At 38.4% G+C, this 12,805-nt stretch overlaps 1 protein-coding gene across 4 annotated transcripts in view; it reads right to left on the reverse strand.

The window, feature by feature from the left end:
• Window positions 1–982: 982 nt before the first annotated feature.
• cpeb4b (cytoplasmic polyadenylation element binding protein 4b) overlaps window positions 983–12,805 on the reverse strand; it is a 35,436-nt gene continuing 23,613 nt past the window's right edge. For 3 of the 4 annotated variants that reach the window (XM_088279229.1, XM_088279230.1, XM_088279228.1), the window contains 6 exons: window positions 11,683–11,853; window positions 11,253–11,342; window positions 11,057–11,175; window positions 10,849–10,963; window positions 7,174–7,355; window positions 983–6,037 (listed from right to left, as the gene is read on the reverse strand). In XM_088279229.1, coding sequence (XP_088135355.1) covers window positions 5,810–6,037; window positions 7,174–7,355; window positions 10,849–10,963; window positions 11,057–11,175; window positions 11,253–11,342; window positions 11,683–11,853 — 905 coding nt within the window. In that variant the 3' untranslated portion in view covers window positions 983–5,809. Of the gene's footprint in view, window positions 7,356–10,848; window positions 10,964–11,056; window positions 11,176–11,252; window positions 11,343–11,682; window positions 11,854–12,805 lie in introns of all 4 variants that reach the window. The other variant, XM_088279231.1, reaches the window with a different exon arrangement.

The raw sequence follows: 12,805 nt of genomic DNA on the forward strand, positions 1-12,805 counted from the left end.
TTTTTATAAAACCACAATGGTCAAAGGAGGGAGATGTGTGGATTTATTTGCGAGGCCATATTCAAGAGAAGCTTGGTCGTCCCACACTCACTCAGAACTGTGTAAATGTCTTTTTGTATCGTATTTGTCCAGCCGTGGTGTCATAAATGATGGTAATATGAGGGGGATTCATTCATGTTGGACTAAGCACGACTTCACTGAAGGCCTACGTGTGAAAGGCACGGCCCGCCACTGGGCAGTAGTGACCCACATTTGAAAAGAAAAAAAAACAAGTAGACGACAGTTTGGCCTATGCTAATGTTTGTCTTGTGAGATTGCATGTTTTAAAAATGTGACATTTTGGATAATGCTGTGAAATGTCCCTAGACACCACCAACCTAAATATGCCTTTTAGCTAGCCCTTCTGCATATTGTGTCACTGTCATATAATAGTGGGGCTAATTTACAAATCCACATTCTAAAGCCCCAATCCCACTAAGGGGAGAACATTTCCGACTGTTGGTGAAGTACAAAAATGTGTAACTTGTGTACTTCAAGGTCACAAATCAATTAATCGTCAGATGGTCGCATGTACATTTTTGTTGCAAAATTTTCAAAAGTTCTTTACGGCGAGATAAATCACGTAAACCGTTGGCGAATATTTGATCAACATTGGACGAATTCAAGATTTGCTGCAGAGGATAGGTCGCTTTCCCTCAGAGCAGTGTTTTCGGAGGCAGCAAAAGCAGTTGCATTCATGTCAGAGTTTGTGAGGGTTTGCAAAACATTCGCCAAATGTTATGTAATTTTTCTTGTTGTAAGGAAAAGTGCAGGCCAACATTTGCAACTTTGAACGAACCTTGGCGTGAACACATTCTTCTACCTTCGTTAACAGTCGGAAACGTGCACTCCTCAGTGGGAGAGGGGATTAAGCGATGGGGAGTTGTTTTAAATAGTGAAAAATTCTCCATTAATACAATAATGAACAAGGCACGCAGACATATTCATCACAGTTAAGATTTATTTCATTCAACATTTCACATTACAAATATTGAAAAATTATGCATACTGTTATATAAATAGTTGGCCGCAAACAATTAAATAACATTAGATTTTTCTTTTTCGTTTCACTAGCACTTCTACAGACCAACTCCTAGAAATATGGACATATCCGTATTACATAACTTAATCATTAGAAAGGAAAATACAAAAATAGGAACTTATAAAGTGAAATGACAATAAAAATTAAGGTGATATCTGAAGTAAAAAAAATGCTATTAATAAATACAACAAACCTTCCCATACACAGTTAAAAACTATTGAAATCTTGCCATTAAGTAACATTAACAGACAAATATTTAAATATTTATTTTCCTTCAGAAAATGTGAACCATATATTGTGGAGCACAATATAGCAATTAGTAAAAACTAGACACTTTAACATATTAAAAGCTTCACCTCAAAAATATAACAAAAATCTGATCAAAATTATAAAAATCAATTATACATTCCAATTAAAAATATACCAATAAACAGCTAAATACATTGTTGACCTATTAATTACAATGCAATCAATCACAGTAGCTTAAAATAAACCAAAAAAAATAAGCAAATGAGCACAAAAACCTTTTTTAATGTTTTAAAAATAACTTCAATTATTTATATTAGTACAAATAGTTGGATTTCATTTCTCTCTTTTTTTATTTTTTACAAACACCAGCATGAAAAGGATTACATTAAACAGTAGAAAATGACTGTGAAAAAACATTAACATCTTCTTTAATTAAATGTCTGCAATAATTAAAAATGGCATTTGAAAGAATTACATTGCAAAGAGTCTTTCGTCTGGAAAAAGGTTCAAAAGAAGTATTGCACATAACAACTTGAAAGTTAACTTGCAACATTGTTTTTTTTTTATTCTTTTCTTTTTTACCACATTCAAGTCTTTAAGCTCCCCTTCCTCCGCGTAGGTCAAGTCTTCATGTTTTTTTTATCCGCATTTTTTTTTCTTCAACAGTGTTCTAGAAGGATGCTCGAGTCCGAAACGTTCACGCTCGCCTATTTGCTTTTGTGTTACGCGCATCCCCGATGAGGTCTGCCAATAAGTGAGGGAGGGAAGGACAAAGGGGTGGTAAGGGAGGGGTTGAGGTCGGGGTTCTCCTTAACGACGTCAAGAGTCCAGAAACATTTGGTGCACACCACAACAGTTAATTTCCGGGCGAATTCACCTCGTTACGCACTTTTTTTTTTTTTTTTTTTTGTCGTCATGCATGCTAAGGATTACGATAGGTGCTAGTTGGCAAGTTCAAGAATATAGATACTATATATTTATATATATATATATATATATATATATATATATATTGTTTTTTTTTCTTCAAATATTAAAATATCTAAACACCAAACATCCATTCTTGTGATACGAGATTCAGCATTAAGTGTCCAACCTAATCTTTTTGCATTCATCTCCCTCGACCAGATTTCCTCATATAGTGGCCAAGGGCTGTCTAATCGTGGGGAGGTCTTTATTTACTTTGCTGCAGGTTGTGCGGGAGGCACCTAATAGGCTGGAGGCTTTTACTACAATTTCAGATTGGGGTCAGCGTCTTAGTATGATAGCTGCATTCAACTGCAGTTTGATGGAGGCATCTAATAGGGGCAAGGTCTTTATTGTCCTCAATTGAGGTTTTGAAGAGTCTATGGCACAGGTGTCAAACTCAAGGCCCGGGGGGGCAGATCCGGCCCGCCACAGCATTTAGTGTGGCCCGCCAAGCCAAATCATGCACGACTACGTTTCTTGTCAAAATACCAAATGTTTTCTTTGTGACTAATCACACTGTTAAAATGAATTGAATGGTAGTTAAACAAACAACATTTTCATGGATTCTGATTTTTAAAACTAGTTAGCCATCACTTTGTTGTGTACATGTAATAATAATAATAATAATGATGATAATGATTCACATGGGTTCACTATCATAGTGGCCCACCGAGCGAAACCAAAACTATGATGTGGCCCATGGGAAAAATTAGTTTGACACCCCTGGTCTATCGGGTGGGATATTTGATTTGGGGAGGCATCAAATGGGGAGAGGCCTTTAACTGCAGTTTTTTGGAAGCATTCCTTTATCTATGCAACTAAAGATTAGGGGGTGCCTAATGGGGGGGCTTTATTTCTTCAACTAAAAATTAAGAGGCATCTATGAAGTGGGAGTTGTCTGAAAGCAAGGGGCATTTTCTCAACTGCAGATTGGTAGAGGTATCAAACGGGGCAAAAACTAACTAGCAGTTTGGGTTTTAGGGTCTCACCTACAGACTGAGGGACGTCGTAACTGATTGGAAATGTGTCTGTTGGGGGGGCTACTAATCGGCGAATTAGAACATGCAGCTCTTGGAGGAGCTTAAGTAGTTAACTGAAAATAAGGGAGGCATCTATTTACTCATCTGAGACTGTTAACATACTTAAGTAGCTGCTGCTGTTGATGAGCCACACATTTCAAATGGGCTCAGCAGAGGAGCGGCCACTATTTGAAGAAATAAGGCAATACGGAGATGAAAGGTCATGTTTAACAACGAGTTTTAAAGACCACAACTTTTTTTTTTTCCTTTTTAAATGATTTCTCGTCATGCTATTAGAATTACTAGTCATCACCGAGTGGAAACATCGAGTGTAGGAAAAACGAAGAAGACCAAAAGAGCGGATACACTTTTTGGTCTCTCCTCGGCAGATGTGACGTCGCACGTTTAGTTGGAAAGAGACCTCAGCACTGAAATGTATAAAAAGCATAATTGAAAATAATATATATCTTGAAATCACTCTGCTCTTTTTTTCTCATCTTCTTTAAAATGAACTTTTCCATATATGCAGATCTCTCAGTAACAAAAGTACAAAAGCTACCTTTCACAATGTGAAAAAATTGAGGTATTGCAAAAAGGAGTTTCCCCATATTTGTGAAAAATGTGCCTAAAATGACTGCCTGAAATAAAAAGAAAAAAAAGATATTTAGAAAAGTAGTGCATAATAAATGCTTATATGTGCATGACAAAATAATTTAGCTAGAAAACACTGTTCCAAAAAATCAGCAGGCCGTGTATAAAATAATTTTCTCATCTCATTTTGAACAGCAAATTCTTCACAAAGTGAAAATATCCCAGGTGCAAAAAGCCATATGAGGATTCTCACCTATGAGCAAAATCAAGTTTTTCTGCACTCCTCCATGACTAAAATGGGAGGATTTTGTCAAAAATTCTCACTTACACTGCGTAAATGTGCACTTTTATGTTGTTTTTTCTTGGGGGAGCTAGGAGGAAGTCAATATCTGGTCGCCGTTTACTGCCGATGGGGTTATACTGCACCGCTAAGATTTATTTATTTATTTTTTTGTTAAGGCCAATCTTTGGTTCTCTGGGGTCCTTCGGGGCTTTTGAAACAGGAAATGAGCTACAGTGTGACACACGACTGCACAGCCATCTTTGGTTCCCCAACCTGCTGGATTTAGGAGGGGCCTCCTCAAGTGTGTGTATTGTAGTAGACTATCTTCAGTTATGCTTCGAAAATACATAGATGCTGAGTAGGATTAGCTTGGCTAGAGGGAGGGAAAATGAAAATAAAGGCCATATTTGAACTGCTTCGATGTAAATTTGAGCTTCTTGATTTGAATTATTTTTAATTTGGTGGCAGCTCTGTAAAATCAGCAAAAAAATAAAAGGCTACTTGGTCAACTTTTTCTGTTGCATTTTCTTTTTTTTTTTTTTTTTTTTTTAGTTGTGACCGGTATGGTCGGGTTCTGGGTCTAAAAGTAATGAGAGAAGGGGGTGAGGGGGCCGGTAGCCACCCATTGCCATACATTCCCATAATGCACTCTGCGCACGACCGCGTACGTTTCCGTTACAAAAATAAAAAGGTGACGACGAAGCTAGCGAGTACAAAAAGTGTGCGAGTAACATCGTAGCTCCGCCCGGAAAAACACGACAACACGGGCAGGCGTTCGTGACTTGCTGTTTTTTTTTTTGTTTGTTTTTTTTTAACTGCATCCGGCACATTAGCAGCTGAGGCTGAGGTATTAGTTTTTGCATGTCAAGATGGAGATCGAAATTATTATGCATCCAGAGAGATCTTTTTCTGAGCGAAAGAGTGAGTGAGTGTGTTTGGCTTTCAGGGCTTCTCTATCCTGTGCCGCTAGCTAATACAACAGCTTTGGTTATCAACTAAGGGTATACTGGTATATTCTAGAACGTGAAATAAGTGCACTCTTCTTCAGCAACACCTTTTTTTTTTCTTCTTCAATTCACATTTACTCTTAAGCCTCATTGGCATTTGGGAAAAAAAAATCTAAAACAAGCTCTGCTACAAAATAATGTAAAATGTCAAATCAAAGAGTATTCGTTTGGGGGGCCTCATAAAAAATTAATAATAACAATAATAATAAAAGTAAAACACATGAAGGAAAGCATGCCAATTGAATAGCAGAGTACCATAGCACACTTCAACTTTCCTATATATATATATATATATATATATATATATATATATATATATATATATATATATATATATATATATATATATATAGATTTTCTTAGGGAACAATCATTTAAAAAAATTTTTAAAAAACATGTTACACTTTTTTTCCTTGCTGGACATACTTGATATAAATCCTGTTTTCTCTCTTGAAAATATAAATATTAATTAAAAAAAAAATGTTGAGCAAAAGGAACCAGCAACAGAAAAGTGCATTTATTAAATGATTTTGCGACTCCTGCACTACCTTGCCATCTCCTGCTCCCCCCGCCTGGACTGCCTGCCTGCCTGCCCGCCCACCACCACCGCTCAGTTCCAGCGGAACGAGATGTGACGCGGCCGGTCGCCGCCCTCCTTCACCAGCGGCTTGTGGAACTCGCGGCCGGCACGCGAGTGGATGGCCGCCCAGCAATACTCGCAGTAGTACTGCAGGCAAGTGACGTTGGCGCAGAAGAACGGCGCAAACTTGCCGCCGCAGCGAGTCCCCTGGCACTCGTCGCACAGCTGGTCGTCCAGCACGTATGGCTTCACTTCCACCTGCAGGCGGAGGAAAGAATCGCATAAAATGTGTTGTGGATCGACAAACATTGCGCTCATATGTAGGGAAATATTAAGAGAACAAATGTATTTCCAATAATTAATTAAGGCTGTCATAATTAAATTGTTAACTCTGGAGATTTATTTTTAATTTTTACCACAGTTAAATATTTAAACTCATTTAACTCAGTTTTATTTACCTCAAAAATAATTTGCATACTTTGCAAGGGCAAATTCAAATATTTTTCCATATTAGCTGTACATCGTTAGCACATCATCGCAGAGCAAAACACCGTGCTCAAGTTACCACTGGGGCTGGCAAACCAACACAGCAGGAGTGTGGTGCTTGTGGGCAGATTTAAATGTACTGTATATGATTTGAGAATTGTTTCCAAGAAAAATGCCTGTAAAGATGACTCAGTTAAGATTGTATTCAAGGATCAAAGAAACCTATTACAACAGTATTTGAATTGAAATATACTTCATATTCCGTGACTTCACATTAATTCCTAGATATTATTCAAGTAAATATCAGTTAGAAGCTTCCCAAAAACTAATAATGGATCAATTAAACTGTGTAACTACTTTGTGTTCTATTAAACAGGCCCAAATTTCTCACTGAGATGAGATTGCAAATTGACTGTGCTTGCCACATTAGCTAACAGTTAGCCAAGCTTTCACCATTTCTTAAATTATTGCTCTTAATTTTTGTATTTTTCCACAGTCTGGAGGCCTTGAGCAGCAAGCTAAAGCAATTTTAACAGTGACTCAACAGCACCTATATTAATTTCAGTCAAGTAGTGCACTCCATTTTGCCCAAGTTAATTTGAGTAATAAGCATTTTAGCTTTCCTAACCCAATTCACGGTGCTTCCCTCACTTTTGGTTCTAAATTTATCTACCAAAAAAAAAAACTCTCAGTATTTTTGTTGATATTTAAATGACCCAAAATAAATTACATTTTCATAGGACAACTATAGCATTTGAAACTAGAAGACCACATAGTATATTATGCTTTGACAAGATGTCAACTTATTTCTTTACTTGGTCGCTAAACAACACTTGCTGGTGAGACTCAAGTTTGTGCACAACAAATTGTGAAAAATGTGAGACGAGGTCACATTTCTTTCCACAAACCCGTTTATCGATTTCTCCATGCTGCAGCTGCACAAAGCGAGCACTGATAGCAGCAATGTAGCTCTGCTGATTAGAAAAGGCGACCCGCCCAGCTCCTTTCGGGTACTTCAGCTCAGGATCCGTGTCAATGCCGGCGTAGCAGACGCCGCCGTACAGGCGGTCCATGATCATGGCCAGCTCCACTGCGAACAAGAGACCCATCGCAACAAATCAACATTGTCCACCAATTGTGTGCACTTCCAAACCGTGGGCTGTTTATAATGGATATTAGCTACACCTGGCGCTATTATTGCATTTTATTGTCAAACTCTTAAAATAATTACGCATAGTTTGACAAAAAATATTTTACCACTTCTGCTAAAATTGGCTACATCCTAAGTTAAACAGATCATTTCTATGCCTGAAAATGTGTGACATGATTAGAATTTGTTAATGTTTTATGTTATTTCTGGGGGGGTATATGGGGGGGAACAAAAGAACTCAGGCTATTATTTTAGGAGGGTGACGATGTACAGGTTCAAGAAGGCCAAAATTAAGAACTTGAGGCCTCTTTAAGACCACGCCTTCACTAGGAGTGCTAATCCAAATATTACAATGTTGGTTTATTGTAACATATCAATTACGTTAAGTATGAAATATTTGTACGTTCATTGCACTTACAGGGAGCAATAAAATTCAAAACATGTGAAACGCTGCCTGGCTTATTGTTTCTAGACAGATTGGAGAACATGGTATTTTTAAGACCTTGAGATATTGGATTTGAGGATTTAGTATACACGTACAGGTACAATTAAAATTGTGATTTTAAAATTAAATCAAGACTTGACGCTCTGTAATATAGAGCTTTTGACTTGCGGTAATCAACACAAATGCACCACTGTGATTAAAAAAAAAAAAGAAAAAAAAACATACACATAATCAGGATTAAAATATGAAATCCTACATGTTCATATTCCAAAAGATGCCACGGAGAGCACAGGGGAAGTGTGAAGGTGAAAGCTGATGATTTCAGCAACTCCGGCACGCCGAGTGTGAGTGCTGCGCCCAAACACAAGCCTATCACGTGTCCGAGCACCAGCGAGCATTTGCTTACAGCTGACATTTCAAAGACTGGCAGCAAAGCAATTAAGCAAATGTCGGAACACATGAGCAGGGATAAAGCGCTGAGATCGTACTGATCAAAGCTGAGTTAAACATGAACAGCGCAACGAAAACTGGTTGGAGTTAAAAGGGGAAAAGCAGGAGGACAGATTGTGAATACATCTGCACATCATCCACGCCTTCTGTTTGATTTGTAACAGTATATATGGTGGTGGTCAAAATTTAAATCATGGCTATTCCTTAGCCCCCACACTGGGATTTTAAAAGGGTATCTGACGACTTATGTTTAGCACCTTTTTAAGGTCAATTAGAAATGTACACCTTACAAATAAGTAAATTAAATAGAAATAGGAGTACATTAAAGAGATGCTTTGAGATGCGACGTTAAATCTGTTCCTTGACCCTAACTCATAACACTCGTATGTTTCCCCATGGAAATGCCCTTAAACCGTGTTAACCGCAGACGACACACACACAAATTAAAAATAAATGGAAGTTTTGTTTGAGTCTGACATTTTTTAGACCGATGGTTGATGGGTTTTTTAAAAGGATGCATGTGTCAGAATGCTTTCACAACAGTTGGATCACTTTCTCTGATCAAAACCAGTTCATGGGTTTGCAAATATGCGCTGTGGTTAAGTTAGCGAACTCAGAGTGCAAATGCGTCACAAGAAACATGTGACGTCTTAAACAGGAATTGGAGCAAAACTAGTCTTTAGTAATAAATTTTAATACTTATCCAACAAGCTACTAATTTACCAGAGAAAACGCAAAGTACATTTAAATGCAAGAATTGCGACAAGGCTTTTTATTTGTGCGATGAAAGGTGCTGCTATGCTAATGTTACCCGCAAACATGCTAAACTAAAGACGTGTCTATTAATTGAATGGCTTGATCAGTTTACGTGGCACATGCAGTTACGTCACCATACTGAGTTGGTGGTGAGAGCAACAAGAACACCTCAACCAGTTTATACAAAAGAGGCGGCGGCTACAGAGACATTTACAGTAAAGAATGAATGTGCTCGGTTGGACAAATTGTACTTGTCTGCTTGGTTTAATCAAAAGCAACATTTTAATTTTGCTCAAGTATTTGTGACAGAAGAAATGCTACTTCAACAAGTTACATTGAGGGACATTGCGCAAGCTACTTTTATTTTTAGCTATCTATTATTGCTGGCGCAATATATTTGCTTTGAGACATCAACCTCGGGCACTGTCACTTGACTCTTTCACAAAACCCAACGTAACCACGAGCACCATTCCATCTATTTCACCAATCCAATGGAGCCGAATAGTCACATGAATGCACACGTCATCTCCGAGGCACCAAACAGAAATGTTTTCAGAGCATAACAAAAACAGAGTGCGACTCAAATTACAAGAGGCACAACACCCCTGTCCCAGTATTCCATCAATGCTGACCTTATAGCCGATGAAAATCTGTCTGCCTAAAACTGTCACAGTATTTTTTTAACATTTATTTTACACAGCAATTACAAAAGGTTATTTTGTTTGCTTCAAACTCTATCGTTGGGTTACCAATATGATAGGGGATCTCTTATACATGCATTGAAAAATGCAGTATGGAAGATAGAATATATTAAGAGGACATGTTGTTCAAATATGCACATATTTTGTCCAAATATAAAATACCAAGATCTGGTTAAGGAAGTGTGTGGTCCTATATAGTCCCCCAATAGCACTTACAAAAAATTGTGGCCCTGCTCCAGCATTTAAAGTTGCCAATCCCTGTCCTAAGGTAGTCATTTGGGACAATAACGGTTTTTAAATGTGAATAGACACCCGGTTTTAACATCACACCAAACGTTTATGGAAAATTGTGGATATGACTAAAGTCAGCCACGAGTGGCTTTGAGCAATTGTCATTTACGGTATTTGCAGCTTGGACGCGGACGAGTTGATATCTTGTTCTCTGAAGACAGTTTGAGTCTCCACAGGTCTCTAATAAGTCTATAAATAAGTCTAAAAAGTCACAAAAAATGTTTTTCTAAATAGAGGCAACAGGTGTTGGAAAAGGAGCTAAATATAGTCACAAAGTTACTTGACAACAAAGAGTAGCCGCTCGCTTTGTTGCATGCCTTAGCGCCACCCACGGTCGGCATGGTAGCTAACCCCAAAAAAATAAACAACTGATTTGAACCAGAATATGATGTTGATAGAAGTATGGTGTAAATCTTTATCCTTTGTGTATTTTGACGGAATTATCTTGGAGAAAGTTTATTCGGACAGCTCAGAACTGTTTTAAATTCGAGAAAGAAAAAATAAACCTACTTATTACGCCACTTTTGATTTCTAGCTACGGTATTCTGTGATTTATAGTAAGTCATCACATGTTCAGGGAAGTTGCTCCCGAACCACACCACAGTTCATTTGTAAATTCATTAATAAGAGTTACGGATCGGTCCGTTTGCATAACTGTTCAGATGAGCGACAAGTAATTGCACCATCGTCTGTTTTACTTGACAGAAACCTGACAAGTAGGAACACAGGAATGCTACTATGGTTGGGGCGGGGTGAATTAAGTGTTTCGATATGAGAGACACAAGCCTACCTGCACGAAGTGGGCGAGGGACACCTCCGACAAAAATCGTTTTCCTCGGGTCCAAAGGCTGAGATCCATCCATCACAAAATCACTGTCGTTCAAGTTCCACGGGCGGATCTGGACCTGTCACACACAAAGTCAACAAGTCTCAAACTCTGACACATTGAAACAAGATGAGCAAAGCCGGGGGGGTGTTTGTAGAACGTGCCCACTGACCGGTTTGTCTTTGATGGTGGGACTTGAGACGCACAAGTACAGCTTTCCGTCCTCCTCGATGCAGGCCTCGATCAGAGCTTGCACGGAGCTCTCGTCCTGGAAGAGCAGGAAGGCGTAGCCTGTGCAAAATAAGAACCGCTTTCAGTCGCACCAGTCCCAGTGGAGTACCCAAGCAATGCTGTTAATTTCAACATACCTTTTGGAGGGAAGTAAGACTTGCTCTCGGCTTTATGAGGCCAGTCGACAAAGAGGTGTCCAAAACGCCGGAAACTTGCAGTTATCTCATCTAGAACAAAAGTGACCTGGCTTTTATGCTTGTTTTTGGATGGTGGATATGCTGGCAAGTGTCGTTTAAAATACTGCATATGGTAGTTATGATTAAATATAGCTTTATTAGAAAAAGAAAATCTAAATACTTACTTATTTTAATGCAATAACTACATTTTTTAATTGCCATGCACTTATTAACCCAAAAAAACAAAAGCATCCATTTCGCACAAGTCCATGTGGTTGTTCCTCCAAAACAGAAACATTTTTCACTACTTCCCGTAAATATCATGCTTTTTAATACTTCAAAAAAACATTTTATATGGCCCAGAAATGCAATACGTCAGATGCGAGTGTACCTTCATCTATATCCGGGGGCAATCCTCCCACAAAGACCTTGCGTGAGTAGCGCTCTACGCGCTCACCATTCTGGTGAGGAAAGCAGTGTGGAGAGCCCAGGCCTGCGAGACCCTGATCGCCACGCTCGTCATCAGGGAAGCCATCCTCCATGGGAAAGAGGGACGAATGGCCTGGAAGAAAACAGGAGGGGAGAGAGGTCAGCAACAATGCTTTTAATCTTACATCCTTTGGAACTGTGTCTTTAATATGAACAACACCATCTGCCAGTGGCTTCAAAATACAGCCCGTTCATTCCAGTCCACAGAATAGATGGAGCATATGAAAAAAAAATAGTCTGAAGCCTTAAAAAACCTCTCCCACACGGTTCACATTTAAACACACTTTTTTAAACATTAACGAAATCGGTCGAGCATGATCAATATAAAACGGATTGGAGAGCCACTTAAACACATTGAAAATACATTTGTGAACACTCCAAAAAAATAGTCGGCACATAATATGTATAGATTTTTTTTTTTTGTCATGTCGTCATTGATATTTTTTGATTGGTCCGTGGGCCTCAAAAGGCAATGTCACTCACGCTCTGATTGTTGCCCCTCCAAAGAAAAAAACGTGTTCATTCAATCACATTTGGACACCTGTTGCAAGAGGATTGCAAACGTGTGTATGTCTGTATGAAGGTTGATGGTTGAGTGAAACAGATTCTCTGGATTTTTTTTTTTTTTGTCTAACACTGAACATCCAATTAGCCCGCAATTGTCGCTTATACAGTATTTGAGGATCAACTCGCATTTTGCATATAACCGTGCTGTAATTTTTTTTCAAATATTTCCACATCCTTGAGGCACCACTGCGGTTTGCTCCACAATCACAACACCTGTGGATCTTGGTCAAAAATGTGACTGGCGATGACTCGACTTCAAGTTAAAACCGTCATTTCAGGATGATAAAGCCAACCGTTGACTATTCAGTTAAACCACAGAATAGAAATAACAAATAAAAAAAATAAAAGCCTTCGTTTTGAACTTTAAACTTTCTCTGCTGTAATCACTGAAATATTTTGAAGTGTACAGCAAACTTATTTCAACTCAAGATATCTATAACTGAAAATTCTGCAAGACA

The sequence above is a fragment of the Idiotropiscis lumnitzeri genome, chromosome 17 (assembly GCF_059441095.1).
Source record: "Idiotropiscis lumnitzeri isolate Australia: NSW breed Sydney's pygmy pipehorse chromosome 17, RoL_Ilum_1.0, whole genome shotgun sequence".
NCBI lineage: Eukaryota > Metazoa > Chordata > Actinopteri > Syngnathiformes > Syngnathidae > Idiotropiscis > Idiotropiscis lumnitzeri.